The sequence below is a fragment of the Zeugodacus cucurbitae genome, chromosome 2 (assembly GCF_028554725.1).
Source record: "Zeugodacus cucurbitae isolate PBARC_wt_2022May chromosome 2, idZeuCucr1.2, whole genome shotgun sequence".
Classification (NCBI taxonomy): Eukaryota; Metazoa; Arthropoda; class Insecta; order Diptera; family Tephritidae; genus Zeugodacus; species Zeugodacus cucurbitae.
In genome coordinates, this window is record NC_071667.1 from 58,473,946 (window position 1) to 58,498,236 (window position 24,291).

Genomic DNA, 24,291 nt, shown 5'->3' on the forward strand with positions numbered 1-24,291 from the left:
GGCTACTACAGCATGTTTTTGGACTTTTCCCCATCAACTGAGATATAGCCAATTACTTAAGGGTGTCAAAGTTTGTCTTAATAATCCTTTAACAGTGCTGCGAACTTGCGACAGTACTTTACTGCCAGGACATATGGCAAGTAAGGTGATTTCAGAAATTAGTGGCCAAAATATAAGTTTAAGACATGAGTTTTCAAACAGATCGATGGATCATGAATTCGTATTGAAATCGGTTACATTGATTTTTTTTTTTTAACAAAGCAAGAAACGAATACCTTCCGAAAGTACTTTTACTTTCGCAAATGCCTTTAACCTTAAAAGGGTCTAACATAATCACTCAAAAAAAAGGTTTATTTTCATAAATTTTAATATTTTTCATCACAAATCTACTCTAAACATATACTCACTTACTAATTGCAGTACCAAAGCAACTTTAGATCTCACATAACTGTGAGACATACACTTCCCTTGTGACAACATGAGTACCGACTAAATAAATTTGATGACAATTTTTTTTATTATTGTTGTACTATTTTTATTGTACTTTTCTTTGTTGTCTCATACTACATACTTAGTTTTATATGAAAACTTAAAAGTATGTAAATTAAAATTATAACTCCAACGAGAAATTTACACTGCAGTGCAAACAACAAAAAACTAAGTTGCAAGCATGGAAAATGCAAATAAGCATACAACAACAAAATGAGCACCAACAACGGGTATCAAGAGCGCAGCCAAGGCAGTACTCTGAGAGTTATATGCAAGCAGAAGGAGTAACAGGTAGTAGTGGATTTACGGAGTAGGAGTAGAAATAACGGTTTCCTATGTGAAATGGCAAGTTGTAATGCCATTAGCATAACTTTTGCTTTTTAACAAGAATATAAATTTTCATAAGCCGTATTTTCACAGCAAATGCAATGCAATGAAATGAATAGTGAAGACGAGAGAAGAGAAGGAGAGGGAGGAAAGCAAAAGTGGAAACTTCTAAACATTAAATGTGATGGTATGTGAAAGGACATAGCTAGTAGCAAAAGTAAAAAAAGTCTTGTATTTATTTTATTTATTAGTGGTGGCAGGGCAAATTATGGGATTAAAACTTATAATAAATACTTGGTAACCAAAGAGAACTTCATATATGTATCAATGGTATGTTTACAATCATATGTGCCCGAATATGAGAACATAAATAATTGCAAACATATTTCAAATGGCATTCGATATCGCCCATCTGACATCCATTTAGGAAATGTCAAATAGACGTCAGATGTCAGATGGCAACTGTCAAATAGACGTAAGATGAGATGACAATTGAGAAATGTCTGATCGGAAATGTCAAATAAACGTCAGATGTCAAATGTTAGATGGACGTCAGATGGCAACTACCAAATAGACGTCAGATGAGAAATGTCAAATAGACGTCAGAGGAGAAATGTCAGATGTCACATTGCAACTGTCAAATCGACGTCATATGCCAAATGTCATGTAGACGTCAGATAAGAAATGCCAAATTGCAACTGCCAAATAGACGTCAGATGTCAAATGTCGAATGTCAGATAGACATAATATGATAAATGTAATGATGGTAACTGTCTAATAGACATCAGATGAGATGACAAATGAGAAATGTAAAATAGGCGTCAGATTTCAAATGTCAGATAGACCTCAGATGAGAAATGTCAGATCGAAAATGTCAACTACATTTCAGATGAGAAAAGTCATCTGTCAAATATACGTGAAATGTCATATATACGTTAGATGTCAAATTTCAGATAGACGTCAAAGGTAAAATGTCAGATACGCGTCAGATGAGAAATGTCAGATGTCAAATGTCAGATGGCAACTGTCAAATATACGTCAGATGAGATGACAAATAAGAAATGTCAAATATGTGTCAAATGTCAAAAAGACGACAGATGAGAAATGTCAAATATTAATTAGACGTCAAATGTCGATACCCAAAGAATATCAAACTATGTAATTCATTTCCCAATTTTCCAAAATTTATAAGTGACAGATTACACTTTACATATAACTATGTAACCGAAACAAACTTGGGATCCAGGTATCTGATATTACTTGAAAAATATTTTCTGTTTACAAAAGTAATTTCTTAAGTTTATGGTTTAAGATGGTCACGTAAGATCTCCAGGCTGATTTTTGCGAAGAAAAGCTCGAACAAGTGGAAAAAGCCTGAAGATAAATTTAACGCTTCAATTACAAACCTACCAAGAGTTGTATAAACAAGAACCTCTCCATTTCAGTGAATAGACCTTATTTTAAAAATAAAAAATAAAGATAATAATAAAACTAAATATATATTTCGGTGCAAAATATCAAAATAATTTTACCAATTACAATGTCATACAAAGCAATTACAAATGCCCTTAAAACCGGATATTACAATATATAAAAAAAAAAGTTAAAAATAAATGAAATTAAATGCAACCCCTTCAATGCAGAGATTTATCGAAATGCAAATCTCGTTTGAAAATTAATATTGCTGAAATTCAACAGTGTGGAAAATAAGTATGGAAATAGAAATTAAAAAAAAAAAATAAATTGAAAAAAGATTATTTTTCATTGAAAATGTGCCAAACGAACAAATATAGAATTTTATCAATTATTTCGCAGAATGCGCGTAGAAAACGAGCATAACACAATATCGTTAGCTTAGATAGCGTGTGAATGAGCTTAATTGGAAAGCAAAATAGCTACATATGCATGCTATATTTAATATAAAAAAATTATTAAATTTTTTTCAGAAATGCGAAAAATGCGCATAAAATCAATCAATTTAAGTGGGTGAGCGTGCTTAATGCACTTAACCTTTTTATTTATGAACTCACAATTAAATGTGCTAACAAGGTCAATTACGAGCATTTTCATATAAGTTTTTCAGCATACTTTTTCATCCATAGCATTATCAAAATAACTTTAAAGCGCTGCTTAATGCCAGAAACATTCAGCCATGAAAATTTTAATAACAAATTCTAAAATTCAATTGCGAAAATTGCACAACAGAGAGCAGATTATTAAGCCTTCTGCATATTATGCACATATAATTTATGTGTGTGAGGCATGACACGAAGCTGGCATGGAGGAAAAGCTCTACAATGATAGTGTTCGGTATGGAAATGGTGGTAGCCAGTGTTGCCATTTTGCTTAAAAGAAATAAAAACTATTTTCTTCTGAATGAAAACTAGTAGGAACCTCAAATATATATTATAGAAATGTCACATCTTTAAGATTGCAGATGCAATAACCCTGACTTCCCAACCTTGAGATCCAGTTACCATTACCTCGAAATTTTTTTTATAAGATTCATATGAAATCCTTTTCCTAGTGGAATCTCTAGAAACAGTAAGTCTGATGAGACCTCCATCTCATTATTATTACACGTGAGTTCCCAGTTACCATTTCGGCCTGCTTTCCCCGCCATCCGGACTTCTTTTAAACATTATACAATCACCAAAACTTGAAAGAACCTACAAAGGTTGTTGTGCTCATCTGATACCACAAATTGTACCCGATTCCTGCAACCAAAGTTGTCCTAACGTGGAATTATCCACACACCGTTTTTGGGAGACAAAGATTAAAGATACTCTTTCTACTTTGGCTATTCATTAGGCGCTTTGTCATATATGTATATGATGGGTTCATATAAGAAAATTTATTTCGTCTTCCGAATATCTTGTCTGAAACTGTCCGCCGATCGGAAATCAGCTACAAAAGCTAGCTGAATCCAACGATGATCCCCATCCCCTTGTGTTATATATAGTTTTGACGATATAGAACCATGGACTTAAGACGATTTTTACTGAGCTAACCAACACTTTTCTTAGAGGTATAGGTATTCATCAAGGCGAAAGCTCTCTATTAACTCCAGTATTCGGTTGCCAGACCATTGTAACGTCTTTCAAGCAGAGCTAGCTACCATTAAGGCAGCAGTAGATATACAGCTTCAAAGTGCGGCATCCTTCCGAGAGATGTGTATTAACTCCTATAGCAGTGCGGCAATACTGTCCTTGGATTCGACGACCGTACTAAGCTTGTAAGGGAGTGCCTAACATCGTTATCAGTAGCTTCGAACTACTTTATAATCCGACTTGTGTGGGTACCCGGTCACCGCGGAATCGCTGGAAACTGCAAAGCGTATCATCTTGCAAGAGAGGGTACCCTAGCAACACAGACGCCGGTTGCCAAAGCTGTTTGGAGGAAGGCGAAGAGGAACCATCCAATCATCATTCAATGTCCAGCATTCGCCAAACATAGGTTAAAGCACCTTGGTAAGCTCATCTTTGTCGAACCCAGCGAATTAACTGGAAGCAACATTAGCCGACTTAAGAACTTTATTACAGAGCCCAAGCGCTTTGTCATAAGGGTATTAGTGATCCGTTAGGAGTTTTCCGGCTGTCACAATGGACAGTCGAATCTGTCTAAGTGAGATCATCATCATCGGAGATCTACCCCTTAACCTAACCTAACCTATACGTATCCGAAATAACTAATCCATCCCAATAATTGAATATTTTGTAAGCCTTATTAATACCTTTCAATGTCTTTCATTCTTACGTTGATAAGGAACAGTGTATAAGACTCTTTCCCAAAATATTCGTTAAAACTTCGGTCGAACTCTGGTCTTCTTGAAACACTGGCTCTTTCCACCAAATTGTGTTATAGAGATATAGGAACTTTATTTCAAATAAGGAAGATATAAGGTACTGAACCTAAAAAGGTGAATTTTCTATGTCTCTTTGTGAGGCATATCCAATTCTTACTTATTACAAAATTCGCTGAGGACTGCTTGAAAGCAGTTTAAGCAAGCACTTCACCTGAGATCTCCAAAGACACAGAAATTCGCCCAAAGAAGGCAGCTTGAATTGAAAAATGTATTTATACTATAACAACCACAGAATTTCCGTTTTTCTTCGTCAACTTTCTTGAACGAACCAAATTTGGTTAAATAAAATGTTTGTGCTGGCAACATTGGCTGCAATTTAAATTACCTCTGACCAAAAGGGATTATGCGTCGTCACCACGCCAACAACTAATCATCTACCAAATTTCGCCATAAATTTTATTGATGTTGTATGTGTACAACATTTTGCTTTAAACCCCCGAAATTCCTTAATAATATTTACCAATAAATACTCATACCAACCGAATATTTAATATACCAAAACCACGACTAAGGAAACCCCAGACGCTCAAGACTATCAGACCGCACTTGGTCACCGCCGACAAATCATTGAGGGGCACAGTAACCCTGCAGCTACCTCCAGATAACAGGAACTCATTCCCAACACCGACGCGCTGCATTTAAGTAGCTCCCACCGACCAGCTGGTCGCTTGGTTGCCTTGCAACCGAATGCGGTAAGCATATTTTATGGTTGCGGACTGCGTTCAAAGAACGGCCAATAAAAAGGTATTTCGCAGGACTAACGGTAATACCTGTAAGTTGTTGGGTGTGAGAGGGTACATGCACACAATGAAGAGCGGCGGCACTGTGTATGAAGACACTAAAAGGACTGGAGAAAATTTGCACAAAAGCTGCTGCAAGGAATTTCTTCACGAAGCAAGTTAATTTATTACGCCAAATGCCTTTGTGTAAATTTAGTAGCAAGGTGAAGAAAGAATGTGCAAAATGAAGGAATAAAAGTAGTTGGGAACGTTTTAAGCATGGATTTATAGGCGACGCGTTGCACTTAAAGTGAATAGAGAATTTAAAATATAGTGACAGGCGGACGTGAGAGCCACTCGGTGTGGGAAAAGTCGTAAAGACAGACTCGCAGAGCTTCTTAAAGTAAAAAATAATTAGCACTTAATGCGCAGTAAGTGCATGCGATGGTATAAAGTTTTATATCCATCTCTTGAGGACTTATTCTTATCAACTAGAGTGACCGAAGAGACTGACAGGTGGTCAGTCAGCTAATCTCTGATTGAAAAAGAGTATACAATTGGAGCTTATAAAGAGCATTCATTTTTGAATTCTAGAAATTTAAGGTTTGAAGGGATCTAAAGATCGGAGAACTGTTGTTTTGTTGTCTTTTAACACGTCATATCTTTACACAACTGACTAAATTTTACTCTTAGAACACTTTTTGTCGGAATCAGTAGGATCTTGATCAATATGTACCCACAATCGAGGTGATCTTAACCGATATATCGATAATACTGATGTAGATAGCACGAGAAGGAGCTGCCTTTATGCCGCGATATCTGAATTTGGTATCCCTGCAAAACTAATACGGCTATGTAAACTGACGTTGAGCAACACCAAAAGCTCCGTCAGGATCGGGAAGGATCTCTCCGAGCCGTTCGATATCAAACGAGGCTTCAGACAGGGTGACTCACTATCGTGCGACTTCTTCAATATATTACTGGAGAAAATAATACGAGCTGCAGAGCTAAATAGAGAAGGTACAATCTTCTTCTATAAGAGTGTACAGCTGCTGGCGTACGCCGATGATATTGATATCATCGGAAGCAACAACCGCGCCGTTTGTTCTGCTTTTTCCAGACTAGATAAAGAAGCGAAGCGTATGGGGCTGGTGGTGAATGAGGACAAGACGAAATATCTCCTGTCATCAAACAAACAGTCAGCGCATTCGCGTCTTGGCTCCCACGTCACTGTTGACAGTCATACCTTTAAAGTAGTAGATAGTTTCGTCTACTTGGGAACCAGCGTTAACAACACCAGCCTCGAAATCAAACGCAGAATCACTCTTGCCAACAGGTGTTACTTTGGACTGAGTAGGCAATTGAACAGTAAAGTCTGGAGGAAGCCGCGGAAGAGGACGACCTCCACTCCGGTGGAAAGACCAAGTGCAAAGTGACCTGGCTTCACTTGGTGTTTCCAGTTGTTTCCAGTTCAGATATATTTTCGATATATTCCGAGATATTATCGATGTATTCCGATATATTATTGATATTTTTCGATATGTTATCGATATTGTATGATATATTATCGATTAAAATTTATATATTTTTTATAAAAATTATTAAATGAAATTAAAAACCCAATGTAGTTGAAATTCAAATAAATTTTTCATAATAATTATTAAATTAAATTAAAAATCAAAAGTGTTTTAAAATCAAATTTCGCATTCACTTACCTGGCTGCACGCAGTAGAGCAACTGACTTTTCAAATTGCTGATCGCGCAAAAATCGATGCAAACGCAACATACAGTCTTCCCTGCAAAAAAAAAGAATGAAAAAATAAGAAAAAGTAGATGTAAAATCACAAACCAATTTGAAAATAAAAAGAAATGAAAAACATGAAAGGAAACACAAAATTAATTTAAAATATACGAAATGCAAAATCAGCTAAATAAAAGCGCAACAAAAACGATACAATACGCTACAACAACAAAAGAGAAGAGTAAAATCAAAATACTCGTACCACCAGCAACAACAACAATAGCGCATGGAAATTTTCGTAGATGTTAAAAGGATTACAGCTGACATAAGGGATATGAGTGCCGGTCGTGGCTCTATGGAATAGAGGTATACTTGGTATTTTTATATGCTTTATATATGAATGAATATGTATGTATGTAAGTATTTACTAGTGTTTACTGCAAGCGCTGTTTACATGAAGAGCTGCTACAGCATTTTTAGGCAACGGCCACACCACCAGGTGCTATGTAAACCGATGGTCAGGCAATGCAAACGAAATTAAAAGAGATTTTCAATTTTCCAATTTTGTGCAACGAAAGATAACAACGTTCAGACGATAGATAAGCTAATATTCATTTGCATGTGAATGCTAAATAAACTCATATATTTTTGGGGGCAATTACAATTTTTTTTGGAAAAAATGTGTACTAAATATTTTTTAGTAAAATAATTTATTTTTCAACAGTTTTGATGTCTGTTAGTAGAAAACCATTTAATAATTGTCTATGTTCTGCATACCAGACAACTCGTTAGGTGACGCTGAGATCGTAATTTTTATACTCTCGCAACAAAAGTTGCTAAGAGAGTATTATAGTTTTGTTCACATAACGGTTGTTTGTAAGTCATAAAACTAAACGAGTTAGATAAAGGGTTATATATATCAAAATGATCAGGATGACGAGACGGAACCGGATGTCTATCTGTCCGTCCGTCTGCCCGTACAGTATAAATTAAGATATCTTAACGAAACTTGGTACACATGTTCCTTGGGACCGTGAGCAGGTCCGTATTGAAAATGGGCGAAATCGTCCCATTGCCACGCCCACAAAATGTCGAAAACTGAAACCCTATAAAGTGCCATAAATAAAGCTAGAAAAGTAAAATTTGGAATAAAGGATCGCACTTGGAAGGGGCATATATGAATGTATTTTTTTTAGTGGGCTTGGCCCCGCCCCTGAGTAAGTTTTATGTGAATATCTCGCAAACCAATAAAGCTATATAAACCAAACTTTCTGCAGTCGGATCTCTTACGTACCCCACCACACATCATGAAAATAGTGAAATCGGATAATAACCACGCCCACCTCCCATACAAAGGTTATGTTGAAATCTACTAAAAGTGGGTTAACTCCCTAACGAAAAACGCCAGAAACCACTAAATTTCATAAGAAATGGCATATAGAAGCTGCACTCAGATTTTTCACAAAATGGAAATTGGGCGTGGCATAACCCACTTATGGGTCAAAAACCATATCTCAGGAACTACTCGACCGATTACAATGATACTTTCTTGACACCCTGATAACACGGATGGAAAATGGAAATCGGAAATCGGTTTACAATCACGACAACTTTCCATATAACTCAATTTTGAATTCCATCTGATTCCTTCACTTTATAATGTAAACATAAGGAACCAATGAAGATAGCGGAATAAAACTTTACACAAATACTGCATATCATCTGTGACTTAACTTTTCAAGGCCCCAAATATCGAACATGATGAAATCAGCGCCTAAGGGTAATTTTTAACCGAAAATATGGGTAAATCTCTCAGATAATTTAATGTAATTCAGAGGAAATTAACTTTTTTTAATAGTGTGTCTCTATTCCAAAAATTATTAAAATCGGCCTCATATACTATATATGATGATTTACGTTTTTCTATTGAACTTATGATATATGGGTCAAATTGTGTTATCTTAATAAAACTATATCAATAAATTGGGATATAAAATGTTGGGTTGCACCCGAACTTAGGCTTTCCTTACTTGTTATAACTACCGTTTTTGACTCATTATATGTATATATTTTTGTAGATCGATGTATATATTTATATCAATATATATATATCTATATTTGATCTCTTATTCAGAGAAATTTAGTTTAGTCCATGAAGTAAACATTCAAAACTTTCATAAAATAGTAAAGAGTAGATTCTGAATTCTTTACTTTCAGCCAGTTAAAGCCACAATATGGCCGCCACAAACTACAAACCAATACTACACCCGATGAAAAATCCGTACATTCGAATTTAGTCCCTTATGCAGCTCTTAGCACTCTAAGAATGTAATTCAAAAGAGGCAAATGTTAAACGGAAATGATTTTCCACATAGCACATGCATATTTACCTAAGCACACAGACAAACTAATGTATATAGTTAGCTTGGCTACTAAAAAATTAACTTCATTCAGAAATTCAGCACAAAAAGAAGCAAACTCAACACAACAAATACTCAGCGTAATGTTATTGAACTGCTAAGATAGGCAAAAATAAGGAAGAAAAAAGAAAATCTACCGAAAGCTCGACAAGGATTAAATAACCAGAAGAAGCGCAAACGCAAATTGTATTTGCACTCTGGTCGCACAGAAAATGGAGAAATATACTAGGGAGAGCAAATCGAAACATTTTTCCTCGTCATTTCCAATATCCATTGATGTATTGCCATTCATAACATCAATAGCACAGTTACTTTTTTGACAAACCTAATGTAAGGAATTTAAGAAAAGTGAAGCACAAGCAAATAAAAGGACTGACTGGCATACAACCTGCTACTTAAACTCACAAATACCGAACATATTTGGCTTTTCAACCTTTGGCAATGTATGGCTTGCTTTCTGTGTTGAGCAGTAAAGCTAGATTTAAAATTGGTATTTAAATTCAGGAAGAAGCCCAAACAAGTTTTTGGAAATCATGTTTATGTGTACCAATGTGAAAAATGCGATTGTTGCGAATTTTAATAGATAAAAGGGTTCAATCAACTTCATCTTAAAAATTGTATACGATTTAAAAAAGAACCCATTAAACAATTAAATAATAAAATAATATATAATAGCCTTTTCACACAGCCAAATTAATTGATCAATCAAAATTTTTATTGAGAAACCCTTTTTTTGCCTTTACCCTGCCGGCTACTTGATAACCGATCAACTGTTATACATTTTTGTTTTTGCTTTTCATAAGAAGTTGGTAAGTTTCATCAGCTGATTGATATTTTTAGCAGCGGCATCTACCGGAGCCTTTTTTTATCAACAAATTCAGCCAATCGCAGACAAAGAACGTATATCGTCTTTCTCGCAGAGTTGCATTTGATTTTCAAGTCAATTAAAATTCAATTAAAAATAAATGTCGATTTTATTTTGTTTGGTAAATCGATCTAAATGAGCGTTTTAATCAAATAGAGGCCGCTTAATTGATCAATTAGCTGCTATAAGACTCTTTTGAATTAATGTAGATGCGCATTTTTGGAAGAGATAGTGCAGTTTAATATTTTATATTCTTTCAAAATAATAAGTTCCCCCTTTACGGACTGATTTTTCACTTTATGACCATATGATATCATTCGCTTGATTTCAGAGACGATCCAGGCAACTTTGTGGGCAAATTGTTTCGGCATTGTTTCTAGCGGTATGCCAATATATTTCTGTTATATATATGTATATATATATATATATACAAAACTTTTTTATTTATGTTACTCGTCACATACTTTTCATTTATGTATAGGAATTTAAAAGTGCTTCTTAGAATTGTTTTTTCAACCAAAAATTTAGAAATCGATGTTTCTGATAATATATTATAAAAAGTGCTTAAGAACAACTTACTTTTGATCATCGATACTTTTCTCCGATGTCGCATCGAATGGGAGAGGTTGATCCTCTTCAGGCAACTGGAGTTCATTGGTGAGTAATTCACTTAATTCGCTGGCCATTTCAGCCCATTTATTAGAGAGCTCATCCTGAAAATATATAAAGATATAATTAGTAAATTAATGAGTTCAAATTAATGCAATGTATTTGGTTTTCAGACTTCAATCTACGAGGAGGTCGCTGAAGATTACTATTATATCAAGTTAACCAACTTAGAGACTCAATTTTTGAAAAATTACTGTAAATTTGAATATTTGTAGTATGCTAGCATAAATATTAGGTATAGCATAATACGTTTTGTACACGAAAGTGATGGTATTTTAGATGTGCCATACCCTTATACCACTTGAAACTCTAAATCCTTCTTTAATACTAACAAAATATATGCACGATTAATGTAATGATGCCTTAATATTCAAAGTTGTTTATTATTTAAAATACATTTTATCATTTCATATACAAAATTAAAAAAAGCAAAAAATAAAAGTAATTTGTTACTTTGTTTTGCTTGGAAAATAACGTAAATTCAATTAATTTAACGCCTAAACAATGTGAATTACCACTTAGTATGCTTAGAACGGATTAACCTTTATGCGCATATTTTGTAATAGATTAGTATTCATTTTATTATTTTATTTAGACATTGGTTATGCAAATTTATGGTTTGCATATGCATTGCTATATTCAAAAAAATGTGAAATGAAATTTTTTACTTCCGTTGCCAATAAATATCGCTATTTGGTATAATGCGATTTACATGTTACATACTTGCGTTGTATTTTATTACCTATATTTACGACAATTTTTTTAAATAATTTTAAATTTATGCATGCATGACAAGAATACTGTACACAGGGTGAAAATTCGATATAAATTTCGCAAAAAATGCCCTTCCTTATTATATTGACATTTTTAACTGAATGTTCGTATCTATATTGAGAGCATAGTTTCGATAACTTTGCAGTTAGTCATCTATTTGGATTATACCGTACATTTCTGGAGAGGTTAGCAGCCATACAGAATAACATTTCAAACAAATCATTTAAGGATAGATCATAGATCCTTCGGCATAGAAAGAACCAGTTAGTAATGACTTGGTGCCAGGTTCGGACTATAAGATCTATGTATAAAAACCTCCCAACTAAACTCCCGGAGTTTCTGGCGAATCACTATCGATTTGTGTGAGGCCCGATATTGCACTGATGGAACACAATATCTCTCCTATTGGCCAAAGCAGTCTGATCCTGGGCAATGCTTCCTTTAAGGGAGGGGTCTGGGTTTCAGCGCAAAAAAAAACACTTTTTTTGTGATTTTTTATGTCAAATATCAATTAAGCAATTTTATTCAAACCTTCTATACATTATTGAGCATAGTTTTGACTATGTTCTGTAAATTTTTCATGCAAAAATATTAAAGCATTAGCCCGTGACAGAGCTTCCCCTAGGACGTCTTGAAAAAAAAACAATTTGCGGTGTTCACTGTAACTCGGCCGGAAATTATCCGAAAATGAAAAACAATAAAAATTTAGTTAAATTTTAAACAAATCTTCCCCCAACGTTCTCTGATTATTATTTTTTATTTAAAAATTTTTGGCGGCCATCTGAAGTGTGAACCGTTATTTTCGACTAAAATTTCCGCCATTTTCAGGGTGGGAAACACCCCTAATGTTAAAAAAAAATTTACTAAACGTAGGAGGGAGGTACTTTACGTGAAGAAAATGTGTACCAATTTTGAAATGAATCGGTCGAGCAGTTTTCAAATGGCAGTGAATACGGACTTCAAAAAAGTAGTTTTGAGAAAATCGCGTTTAAAGCTGCACTGCAATCCCAACCGCCCGTAGCTGTTAGAATTAGAGCGTTAAAGGCCCCGAGACTAATTAAACAATAACTTCAAGAATATTGCTTATATCGGATTAAAATTTTGAGGGCATATTCTTGAAATGTTAAACAATAAGATAAAGCAAAATTCGTGCAACAAAATGTTTTAAAAACGTTGAGATGCTGACAAAGGAAAATTACCAAAACTTCCGATTTGAGAATAGGCTAACGAAACCGAATCGGACTATCGTACAATGCCAACCATATGACTATAATTCTCGTATAATGTCTACTTATCTCATCCGGAAATAGCCGGTCCGAGGATAGCTGGCGTACACTTCTCGGGAACTAGGACAGTCAGTGTCACCTCTATATGATATCAGAAGTCAGGGAATTTCAAAGTGATTCAACATATATCGATATCGATTGTTTAGTTTCATAGACTTCGAGTGGATATTATATTCCGCAAATACGACAAACTGGGAAAGACAACAAAAATTTTAAAATCGAGACTACAGAGAACTGAATATACTACAAATTTGTTACAACTATCATATTATTATAATAGTAGTCTTCGTAATATGCAAATCAAATACAAAATACAGTGCATTTGCAATATACATTTCCCTTTACATTGCTTGTAATGCCCTAATTTCCCCGGCACAAAAGTTAAAATTCAATTTCCCCCACAGTGTATATGCTCCACTGTCAAATACAATGTTTTGCATATTTAATTGCGAAAATTTTTGCGAAAACATTTCATTTTTATTTTACACAAATTTCCGTTTACTCAACTACACATAAACCTTCCGTTTTCCACACGTTTTTTCACCGACTTATTTGCTTTCGAGAATGTTTATTTGTTTGGCAACGCCTGCAGCAGAGCTGATTATTTCGCAGCAAATGCATAAAAATCGCTAACTAGCTGGCAAGGGCGACTAACACACACACATCTATATCCACTAACACAAAGACACACCATACACACACACGCAAGTAATTGGAAATGTTGTTGTTGCTGTCGACACGCAACAATGCGATTTCACTATTATTAATTTCGGCTTAATTTTGCCATACAATTTACTTTCGTAATTTTAAAATCACAAATTAAAAAAAAAATATAATATTGCACAATAAAATGAAAAATCGAACAAAATGCATAGGAAGTGAAGGCGGAAGTGCAGCGGCCAAAGGATGCCGTTTGTTGCTGTTTATAGTTGGAGGTTGGTGGTGAAATGAGGTTATGTGAGGTACATGTTTGTGCTGTGTGTATGCTTTAACATATTAAATACATTAAACGCTCAATTTAATTGCACGCTGCATCATTTCACAGTAATTTATTAAACCATTTTTTTTATTATTTTTATTTTTTTATTTTATTATTTGTAAACATGCTGCTTGAATTATTTGTTGTGCTTTACTTTATGCAGTTCTCGATATCTCTTTTGTAGCGAGAATTTACTGTTATGTTTGTGTATTTAATTTTTCGTACATAACAGTATATGTTTTTAAAGAGCTTAGAGAATAAGTTCTAACTTTGCTCCTAAATGTAGGCAAGAATATTGAATCTATAGGCAAGGTGTTTGATTTTAAATTTAAACGCTGCTCTAATTATATTATATTTAATATAAAGAAGTAGATATACAAAATTAAAAAAAAAACTGGACAGTAAGCAAAGATTTTATACTTAACTCTTTTATTTAATGAACAGGGTTTATACGAGTTTGAATGCGCTGAAAGGTTTTAGCCCGTATTGTGGTAACGAGGATCTCAATGTTTATGCCCAGTTTCAAAAATATAATTGTGAACAAATCAATAATTGATAGTTGAGTTTTGATAACTGGAAGCAGCCTTGCACATTTAGAAGCATATTCGTCTTATTTTTAAACGATTTCTTCTCGGACTATTCGGTACGGGATAACAGTCCAAACGGTACGGTAAGTTTGAGAACTGGTTCTACAAATACATGGCTGCTTTCCCACGACCGTTAGCACTACATCACTGAAACGGGTAAAAAAATATATTCGAACAAGAACTGTCAACCCCATAATTTTGGTAATGTTTCCTAACGCTACGACAACAACAAAGACAATATATGCGTCCATAGAATACTTCATATCAAACAGTTAGAAATTAATAGTTGAAAATTCTGTTTTCATAGCTATCATTCGATTGCCTTCTACTCAAATCTAGTCTAAAGAGTTGCTACTGATACATACAACATATGAATTCATACATTGTGTCTTCCAATTCCTTAATAGCGAGAGTATACTAAAACTCTACCACATTACTACTGCAGATACCCATGCAAGCTCATTTTGATCAGTAAAGATTATCCACGTTTAAGGAGGTCATCCCATGTACCGGCCTGTTTTTTTATAATTTTTTTTCTGCGACCGGTAAATAGATGGAGCCTTACAGTACAAAAATATAAATTTTAAGCTAAAATATTGTGTAGAACATTAATTTACGAAAAACATCAGACACAATTAATTTTACAGGAGAAATGGCCCACTTATTGATCAAAAACCATATCTCAGGAACTACTCGACCGATTTCAATGAAACTCGGCATATAATATTTTCTTGACACCCTGATGACACGGAAAATAAGCAAACAAACGGTTAACAAACACGCCTCATTTCCATATAACTAAATTTTGAATTCCGTCTGATTCGTTCACTTTATAATATATACATAAGGAACCGATGAAGATAGCGGAATAAAACTTTACACAAATACTGTATTAAAGCTGTGGCATTACTTTTGGAAAAATTGTCGAGATTGGACTATAACTTTTCAAAATCCCGGATATCGAACATGAAGGACTCAGTTCCTAAGGGTAATTTTTAACCGAAAATATAGGTAAATCTCTCAGATATTTTAATTTTATTCAGAGATAATCTTTTTTTTTCAATAGTGTGCCTCTGTATCAAAAATGGTAAATCGGGTCATAACTTCTCCTAGCTCCCATATGCCTAATTATATATTTTTCAAAAACGATGGGCTTAATACCTTATAAATCGGTTAATATGTTAAATATCATAGCCAAATTACAAAAAAAATGTATAGTTTTAGATACAGTGTACCTTGCTGGTGAAAATGATTGAAATCGGTCCAGAAATTATCCATCCCTCATATTCAATTTATGATGATTTATGTTTTTCTATTGGACTATATACCGAATATATGGATCAAATTGGGTGTTATCTAAATAAAACTATATCGATAAATTGAGAGAGTATAAAATGTTAGGTTGCAACCGAACTTAGCTTTTCCTTGCTTATTAAAAATCACTTTACTATAGTATGACATGTTAAGAAAGCAATTTATGAAACACAAAAAAAATATTGGAACCATCACACGGGATGACCCACTTAATAAAAACATGACTATGTTAATAAACCGAAAAAAATCAAAACTTTTAATTTACCCATGAAGTCTATATATTATGGCAATAGTAGTGGAAATCTCTGGAGCAAGTACAAAAGACTAGAAGTGGAGAAAAAAGTAATGTTTATTCGAAAGAAGGTTGCTGACAGGGCATTCCGTCTATTATTTTGTAGAAGCCTAGGATTTATTGAATAATGGACATATTAAAGCTATTTGGATAAACTAAGATCTAGCATTAAATTTTTTTCACTTAAAAAAAAAAGAAACAAAACCCAAATTCGTTCGTTCAAATAACTACGTATATTTACAACAACCGTCGCATATCAGTGAAAAATTTCCAAATTACAATTTACTCCGATAAATTCTTGTATATATAAAGCAGCTTAAAATCACAGTGTATTTTTTTTTATTTAAAATTTTTAGCACCTTTTGCTGACAGAGAAAACATTGACAGAAGTCGCGCTCAGCGAGTGAAACACGAAAGTGCTGGTCAATACAAGCGATGCATTTGTCAGCGGGAAAAACTATAAATTTCAACAGACTGCAACCAATTCCGGGCAATAACCCCACAGCGCCTCCCCACACACTGCGTCAACACAGACAGACAAACAGAGGAGTGTATGTGTTTGAGTGCACCGTCACCGCTGCACTAAATGGACAACTATTATTACAGTTAATATTTAAATTTATCAATAAAATAAATAACGGCGCGCCATGGCGACAGGAGGCAAACGAAGTGCGGGCCAAAGTTAACTCGTCGTGGCGCTGAGTGTTGGCGCAATGAAAGTCATGCTGGGCGAGCGGGTGTGATGTCCGGGGGCATACAGAAATTACATATATTGTATTTAAATATACGCACACGCGAGCAAACGGAGTGAAATGTAGCGAAATGACCGAAGAAAAGCGGCGAAATGAAATGAAATGTCTCTGCTGATTGGACAAGCAACGGGTCGCGAGGTCAACGCAAGCAGCCCGGAGGCAGCTGCCCTCGCAATGAGGCGAATATGCGCGCCAGCGATGGCTAGCGTGTGGCTTGGAGGCGGCGGCAGAACAAGAGAAAATACAGACGATAGTTTTTGAAATCCGCGCATCGACGGCGCTGTGTGGCAATCAATCAGCGCGGCAGAACCGCGACAACGGCTGCAGCCGCTGCTGTGGCGATGGCGGCGATGGTGGCGGCCATTATTGCGAGTCATTGCGTTGGTGATAAATAAATGTTCATACATATATATAGACAAGTAAGTTCGAGTAGTTGTATGAAAGCGCTGGTGCGCACTTATTTATATATGTAGGTGTGTATTTATATAAGTGTGTCTGTCTGTTTATGTATAATAAATGTATAATATATAGCTTTGTGAAGCTTACACTATCACAGTGCTGGAAATTTATTTTATGCAGTCCAAATGTATGTATATCGAACGGGGTCTTGACTCGGCAACGACTCCATTAAAATTTGAATGAGCGTTAAGCTGACGATGCGCAATTTAAAATAACAAAGACAACAAAAATGGTGAGTTTTATGGCACTATGGTCGGCATGTGTATAGTTTATATATCATTACAGGGTGTTCAAACTTACGAAAAATTAAAAATTGTTGGAAATTAAAGGTAAATTTTAAGCGTTAATAATTAATTTTAAAGTAATTCGATTCCCCACTTCTCAACTCGCTACGTCTGAGCTAACTCGCGTCTCAAAAAAGTTGTGGGAAGTGGCGCCGTCTTATTGAAACCAAAAGTCGCCGTGATCAGGAGCTTCAATTTCAGACATAAAATAGTCGGTTATCATGATGCGATAACGGTCGCCATTGACGGTCACTCTCTCGTCGGCATCATTTTTGAAGAAATATGGACCGATGGTTGCTCCGGCCCACAAACCACATCAAACCTTTGTTTTTTCAGAAAGATATGGCAGCTCTGGTATCTCTCCAGGCTGCTCTTCGTCCCAAATGCGGCAATTTTGATTGTTTACATATCCATTGAGCCAGAAATGGGCCTCATCGCTGAACAGAATTTGGTTCGGAAACGTCGGATTTTCTCGGAACATTTCAAGAGTTCATAGAGCGCTTCAGTTCTTGCACAAGCGGTATTTCGTAGGCTTTTAATTCATGATTTCGAAGTAAAATGCGCCAAGTCGTTCCATACATCAGCCCGAGTGGCTGCGAACCTCGCCGAATTGACTCTCCATGGTCTTCGTGTACACACTCGGCAACGGCGGCTATATTTTCTTCACTGCATGCTGGACGTAGTCTATTCGGTCGTATATTATTCAATAATGAATGCTGAGTCACCAGATGGATGATGGTGTTACGAATATGACGCTCAGTAGGCCGAATATGTTGACCATAAGTTGAGCGAAGTGAATTTTCGTAATAAATTTGAACAATTTGTAAACGTTGTTCAGGCGTAAGTCTTTCCATGATTAAATGTCAAACTATACTGAACAAAAATAGGATGAAAGCTTGACTCAAACGATTGAAAAATTTGATTGATTTGTCAAAAAAAAAGGCTACTGAAAAAATTACCTCTACTTGGATCACCCTTTATTATAACATACACCATATACTGCAGAGTAAAATTATAGCCTCAAAGAATACATACACATAATAACAGTGTTTTGTGAAAATCATTTTTGGGGATAAGTAATTTTAACTGAGATTGGGGGACTTGATCCTGATAACTGGAAATACATATATACTACTAAGTAAAACATTTGCAGGGCTCACTGAAACCCTTGATCTCCAACTGCAAGAATTTGTCACTTCACTACTACTATTTTGCACATGACTGTTAAATGTTATTCGCGACTCATTCAACCAGTTAAACACTCGCTGCCGACTTTGCTTTATTTTCACTCAATTAAGCTTGATGTCTCGTTATAAAATTTGCAAAAAGCTTACGACTTTTCATCAATACAATGACAGAGGGCAACGGCAAGCGGCAGCGGGAATGTGTGGCGTAAATTGTTTGCATTGACAATTTAAGGCAGGCGAATGCCAAAGTGCGGCAAAAAACGGCCAGCTAATTGTACAACGTTGCTTGGCAAAAGGATTTTTAAATATTTACTTTTTTGGTGTTTCTTTTTTCGAGAAGCTGCTGCAGTGATATAATTAACTTTAATAGTTTGGCACTTTGTGTCTGTATGTGTGTCTGTGTGTAATGACCGTTCACTGTAAATTAATTTTTAGTTGAGCAGCAGTACCGGCGGCCCACTTTTTCGGAGTATAGCAGCACTTACCTCAGTGAGTTGCGGTTTTGGTTCCGGTTTTTTATTTGCTTTCGACTTGCGTCCACCCTTTTTGGTGCGTTTCTTCTCCTGCAACAACACAGTGTCCTTGCAGAACTTCTCCATCATTTTAATGAAAATGTTGGCCGTTTCGATCACATCGCGTAGATAAGCTCTGTGGAGAGAAGAAGAAGGAAAAGTGTTGAATAAAACATAAAAATTTAAAAACTATTTAATGGATTACAGTTACATAAAAACTCTTCTCTTTAATATTTTGACACTCTCGCACCATGTTGGTCACAGTACCTATAACAGTTTTGTTCACCTAACGGTTGTTAGTAACACCTAAAGCGAAACCATAGCTCAAGAACTACTCGACCAATTTCAATCAAATTTGGTAAATAATGTAAAATGACGAAATCGAGTTATAACCACGCCCACTTCCCATATAACACAATTTGAAATTAGAACTCACATTATAATATATTTATCAAGAACCAATGAAGAAATTGAAATAGAACATTGCACCAATAATTCCAGGTGAAATGTGGCATAGATCGTATAAAAAATATACTATGAACTTTGAAGGCCACAGGTGCTAAACATGAAGGCCTCAGTTCCTATGTATACTGTTTTTATCGAGAATATCGTCAAATCTCCCAGATATTTTGTAGAAACTCAAAGGTGTTCGTTTGCTTCTAATAACGTGCCTCTGTACAAAAAAATATGTAAAATCGGGTCTTTACTTCCCTTAGCTCCCATACATCTAATAATAGGATTTTCAGGTATCCGTGACTTTATACCGTATATATCGGTTAATATGTGAAATATCTTATCAAAATTATGTGAACATAAAATCTTGGATATAATGTAGCTTGGTGGCGAAAATAAGTGAAATCGGTCCATGAATTATTCCAACTCCCATTTACCATATAACGGGTGATCCATGTAGAGGTACTTTTTTAATAGCTTATTTTTGATAGATCATGCGTAAGTCGTGTCAAACTCTACTTACTTGTGTTCAGTGTTATTTGGCATTTCATCATGGAAAGACTTATGCCTGAACAACATTTAAAAATTATTCAACTTTATTACGAAAATTCTCGTTCTGTTTCGCGCGCTACGCTCAACTTATGGTCAACATAAACTGTCTATTAGAGCGTACTATTGGCAACACCATCACCCATCTTGAGAATAAGCATTCATTATTGGATAATGTTCGACCGAATAGACCACGTCCAGCAGTGTAGAAAATATAGCAGCCGGTGCTGAGTGTGTACTCGAAGACCGTGGAGAGTGGATTCGGCGCCGTTCGCAGCAACTCGGACTGACGTATGGAACGATTTAGCGCATTTTACGTCGAGATCTTAAATTGAAAACGTACAAAATACAGCTAGTGCAAGAACTGAAACCGATAGATCTTTCCAAGCGTCATCGCTTCGTTCTATGAGTTCTTGAAAAGTTCCAAGAAGATCCGACGTTTTCGAGCCCAATTCTGTTCAGCGATGAGGCCCATTTCTTGCTCAATATGTATGTAAAGAAGTAAAATTGCCCCATTTGGGACGAATAGCAACCTGAAAAGATTCAAGAGCTGTCATTTCATCCAGAAAACACAACGTTTTGGTGTGGTTTGTATTTCGGTGGAATCATCGCCAATATTTCTTCAAAAATTATGCCGTTGAGAACTCAACCATCAATGGCGACAGTTATAATAACCAACAATTTCATAATGAGAAAACATGATGAGTAGATAATTTCAAGTGTAGGGCCGGTCGATTGACCACCAAGATCGTGTGATATCACACCGCTAGACTTTTTCCCGTGGGGATATGTAAAGTCAAAAGTCTATGTGGACAATTTCGTCACGATTCAGGCCTTAGAGCAAAACATAACGCGTGTAATTCGCCAGTTACCAGTCGAAATGCTCGAACGAGTCATCGAAAATTGGACTTAACGGGTGGAACATCTGAGACGTAGCCGCCAACATTTGAAAGAGATAATATTTAAAATATAAATGCCTAAGAATATTCTTTCGAATGATAATAAACATTTGAATTTTCTGTGTTTTTTTTTTAAGTAGGGAAACTCGAAATGTATCACCCTTTATAACGACTTTCGTCATTCTATTGCACTTTATGCCAAATATACGTGAATTGTGTGTTATCTTAATAAAATTACCATAATAAATTGTGAGAGTATAAAATGTTCGGTTACACCTAAACTTAGCCCTTTCTTACCTGATAATTTTATTATTATTACATATTTTTATTCAGTATGGCAACCCTGTACCACCTTGTATTGCAACTCAAGCCCTCGAAAATACTAAAATGGCGTACTTTTTACTTCATCGTAATTCATATTTCTATATATTAAAATCTATAAAAATCATGTGGCAACTCTATATACTAATGCTTCTGTTATGAATCAAGTGTGAACGCTAAGTTAAATTTATGAAATGTTTAATCAATGTGTCATTGCAACTACTCAGTTTATTACGAAATGTAACAGCCCTCGGGTAGATTTCGCAGATATAAGAACTTTTTTGAATATCAAATATTATAAATTGCCATTTCATTGAAAACGTATTTAAGCCGCCTAAATGAGCAACAATACATACATATACGCGCCAAATTAGCAAGCAAAAAACCGTTGAATTTATTGCCGCGCAAAGAAGGATCGACATTTGAAAATAAATTAATTGCCTGTCAAAAAACCGCAGAGGCTAGCTTAAATCAGCGCGCAGCACTTCCGGCGCACTTTGTAGCATTAAAATCTATAAATGCGCATACAAAAGCATATATGATTTGCATATGTGTGTGTGTGTGAAGTCAGTGCGACGCATTAAACGGCAAATTAGCGCAGTAATGCTGACAGCTTTTCAAAGTCAAAAGTTCTGCAAACCAAATGACCACCTGCGCCAACACCACACACACACACAAGCTGCACTTTCATGCATAAAAATGTACATATGTGTAAGGGTTCACAAATCGCGTCTAACGGCAAATGCAACTAATTAGTGCATTTCACAGAGGTATTTACGAATTTCGCAACAATAACAATAAACGCACCTGTGCGCACAACAACATTTCCTCCGTGTGTGTGTGCGAGTGTGTGTGGGTGTTCAAGCACGCTTGCTGATTTGCATACACCGTTATACGCGTGTTAATGTGGGTGTATGTTGTTGTTGTTCAACCGCGCGTTTGTCATGCGGCAGCGCGGCGTTACACGATGCAGAAAAACCGCAGCGACGTCGCTTGCGGCCTACAAGTGGATTAGTGTGTTCAATTGTGGAATAAAATAAAGTAGGACAAATGGCGGACGAATATGGCATTTGAATATACTATATATATATACTAATAACATCTATATATATATATACATATATATAGTTGTGTATGTGTGTTTGTGTGTGTTGCGACCACGTTAAACCCTATTGTCATATATGTATAGTGTGTCTCGAGTTATAATTAGTAATTTGCTTAGTACTCTTAAATTGGGTTTGAAAAGAGTAATCTATGAGTACCCGGGCTTTATCAACGTACTATTGGCGACTTGATCCCCAATATAAGGTTATAACCCCGGAATTACGTTAAAAGATTTGGGGTTCGTAGTATATTTCTTACTACTTGTTCCCGAGAGGCATTTTCACACCAGTCGTACCGAGGAAAGATTCTGTAGATATAAAACTGAACAACCTTCAATGTTAAAAAAAAACTATCCAAGATCATTACTCATCGTCGTTTTCGAAAAAAGTCTAGATCATTGAATATAAAAGATTTCAATTCAATAGTTTGATTATATAGTTAAAACCAGTAAAAATCTGCCAATCAGACATGCTCAAACTAAGCACATGGCTATCTCTTTGAACTTTCTCGTTTCTTCTTGAGCCTGACACTACCTTCTTTCGTCGAATTCACCATTGTAGAAATCTGCTTGGAGCAGAACCGTCTCCCGGGAACATCTAGAAGTTAATCCTACAATAAGTCGACGGCATTGAACAATATACCGTTCAGACAACGAACACAAGTAGTTTCGGACATTCCTTAAAAGTCATTCACAGCGGTGACAGTAATACTCTCTCTCAGCGAATAGCATCCTCGGAGTCTAATCACCACCCATTGCAGGCGACGAGCTCGAGTTGGCAAGCTACAAATGAGTGACCCTAGCGTAGCTACATTCTGGATATTTTAGAAGGGTCAGTTCTTAACTATCCAGATTAGACCCAGATCTATTTGCAAAGAGTCCCCACATGAGGCTAAGCACATATTTTCACACACAACGAAACCCAATTTATCTAACACCCCTCCCAATGGACCGTGCTTGTCGAAACAGCTTGCTTTCTGAGCCTTCCGTTGGATTCAAGAAGTATTCCAACGGAAGGCTCAGAAAGCAAGCTGTTTTGATAATGAATTTTATTCTTTCCTTCCAAAGAGGGTTGAAGTAATCGCTATAACAACTACATGCCGAAACTTCAAACGAAAGCTCAAGGTGATTGTAGAAACATATCGTAGAAAAGCCCAAAACTGGAAAATATGACCAGATTATATATGGGATCATAGAGTAAATTGTGATGACATTTTAATGCAAGAGTAAGAGAAATATATTTATTGATAGATTGATTAAGTTACATAGGTTAACCCTTTACTATATGGTGCCTACAATTCTAGAAAGCTTAATCTATAAACTATATATCAGCCGACATCAAGCCGTAGAAGCTCGGTTAAGCAACCACACGAAGTCTAAAGCTCACGATACTCCGAAAATATCAGTGTTCGCATTTCTAGGCTCACTGAATTATAATGAATCATG

At 35.6% G+C, this 24,291-nt stretch overlaps 1 protein-coding gene across 2 annotated transcripts in view; it reads right to left on the reverse strand.

The window, feature by feature from the left end:
* The window catches only part of LOC105214565 (protein timeless homolog), a 458,589-nt gene that overhangs the window by 333,408 nt on the left and 100,890 nt on the right, over nt 1-24,291 (reverse strand). For both annotated transcript variants that reach the window (XM_054230454.1, XM_054230457.1), the window contains 3 exons: nt 19,495-19,657; nt 11,006-11,139; nt 7,116-7,196 (listed from right to left, as the gene is read on the reverse strand). In XM_054230454.1, the coding sequence (XP_054086429.1) occupies nt 7,116-7,196; nt 11,006-11,139; nt 19,495-19,657 (378 nt within the window). The remainder of the gene's footprint in view (nt 1-7,115; nt 7,197-11,005; nt 11,140-19,494; nt 19,658-24,291) is intronic.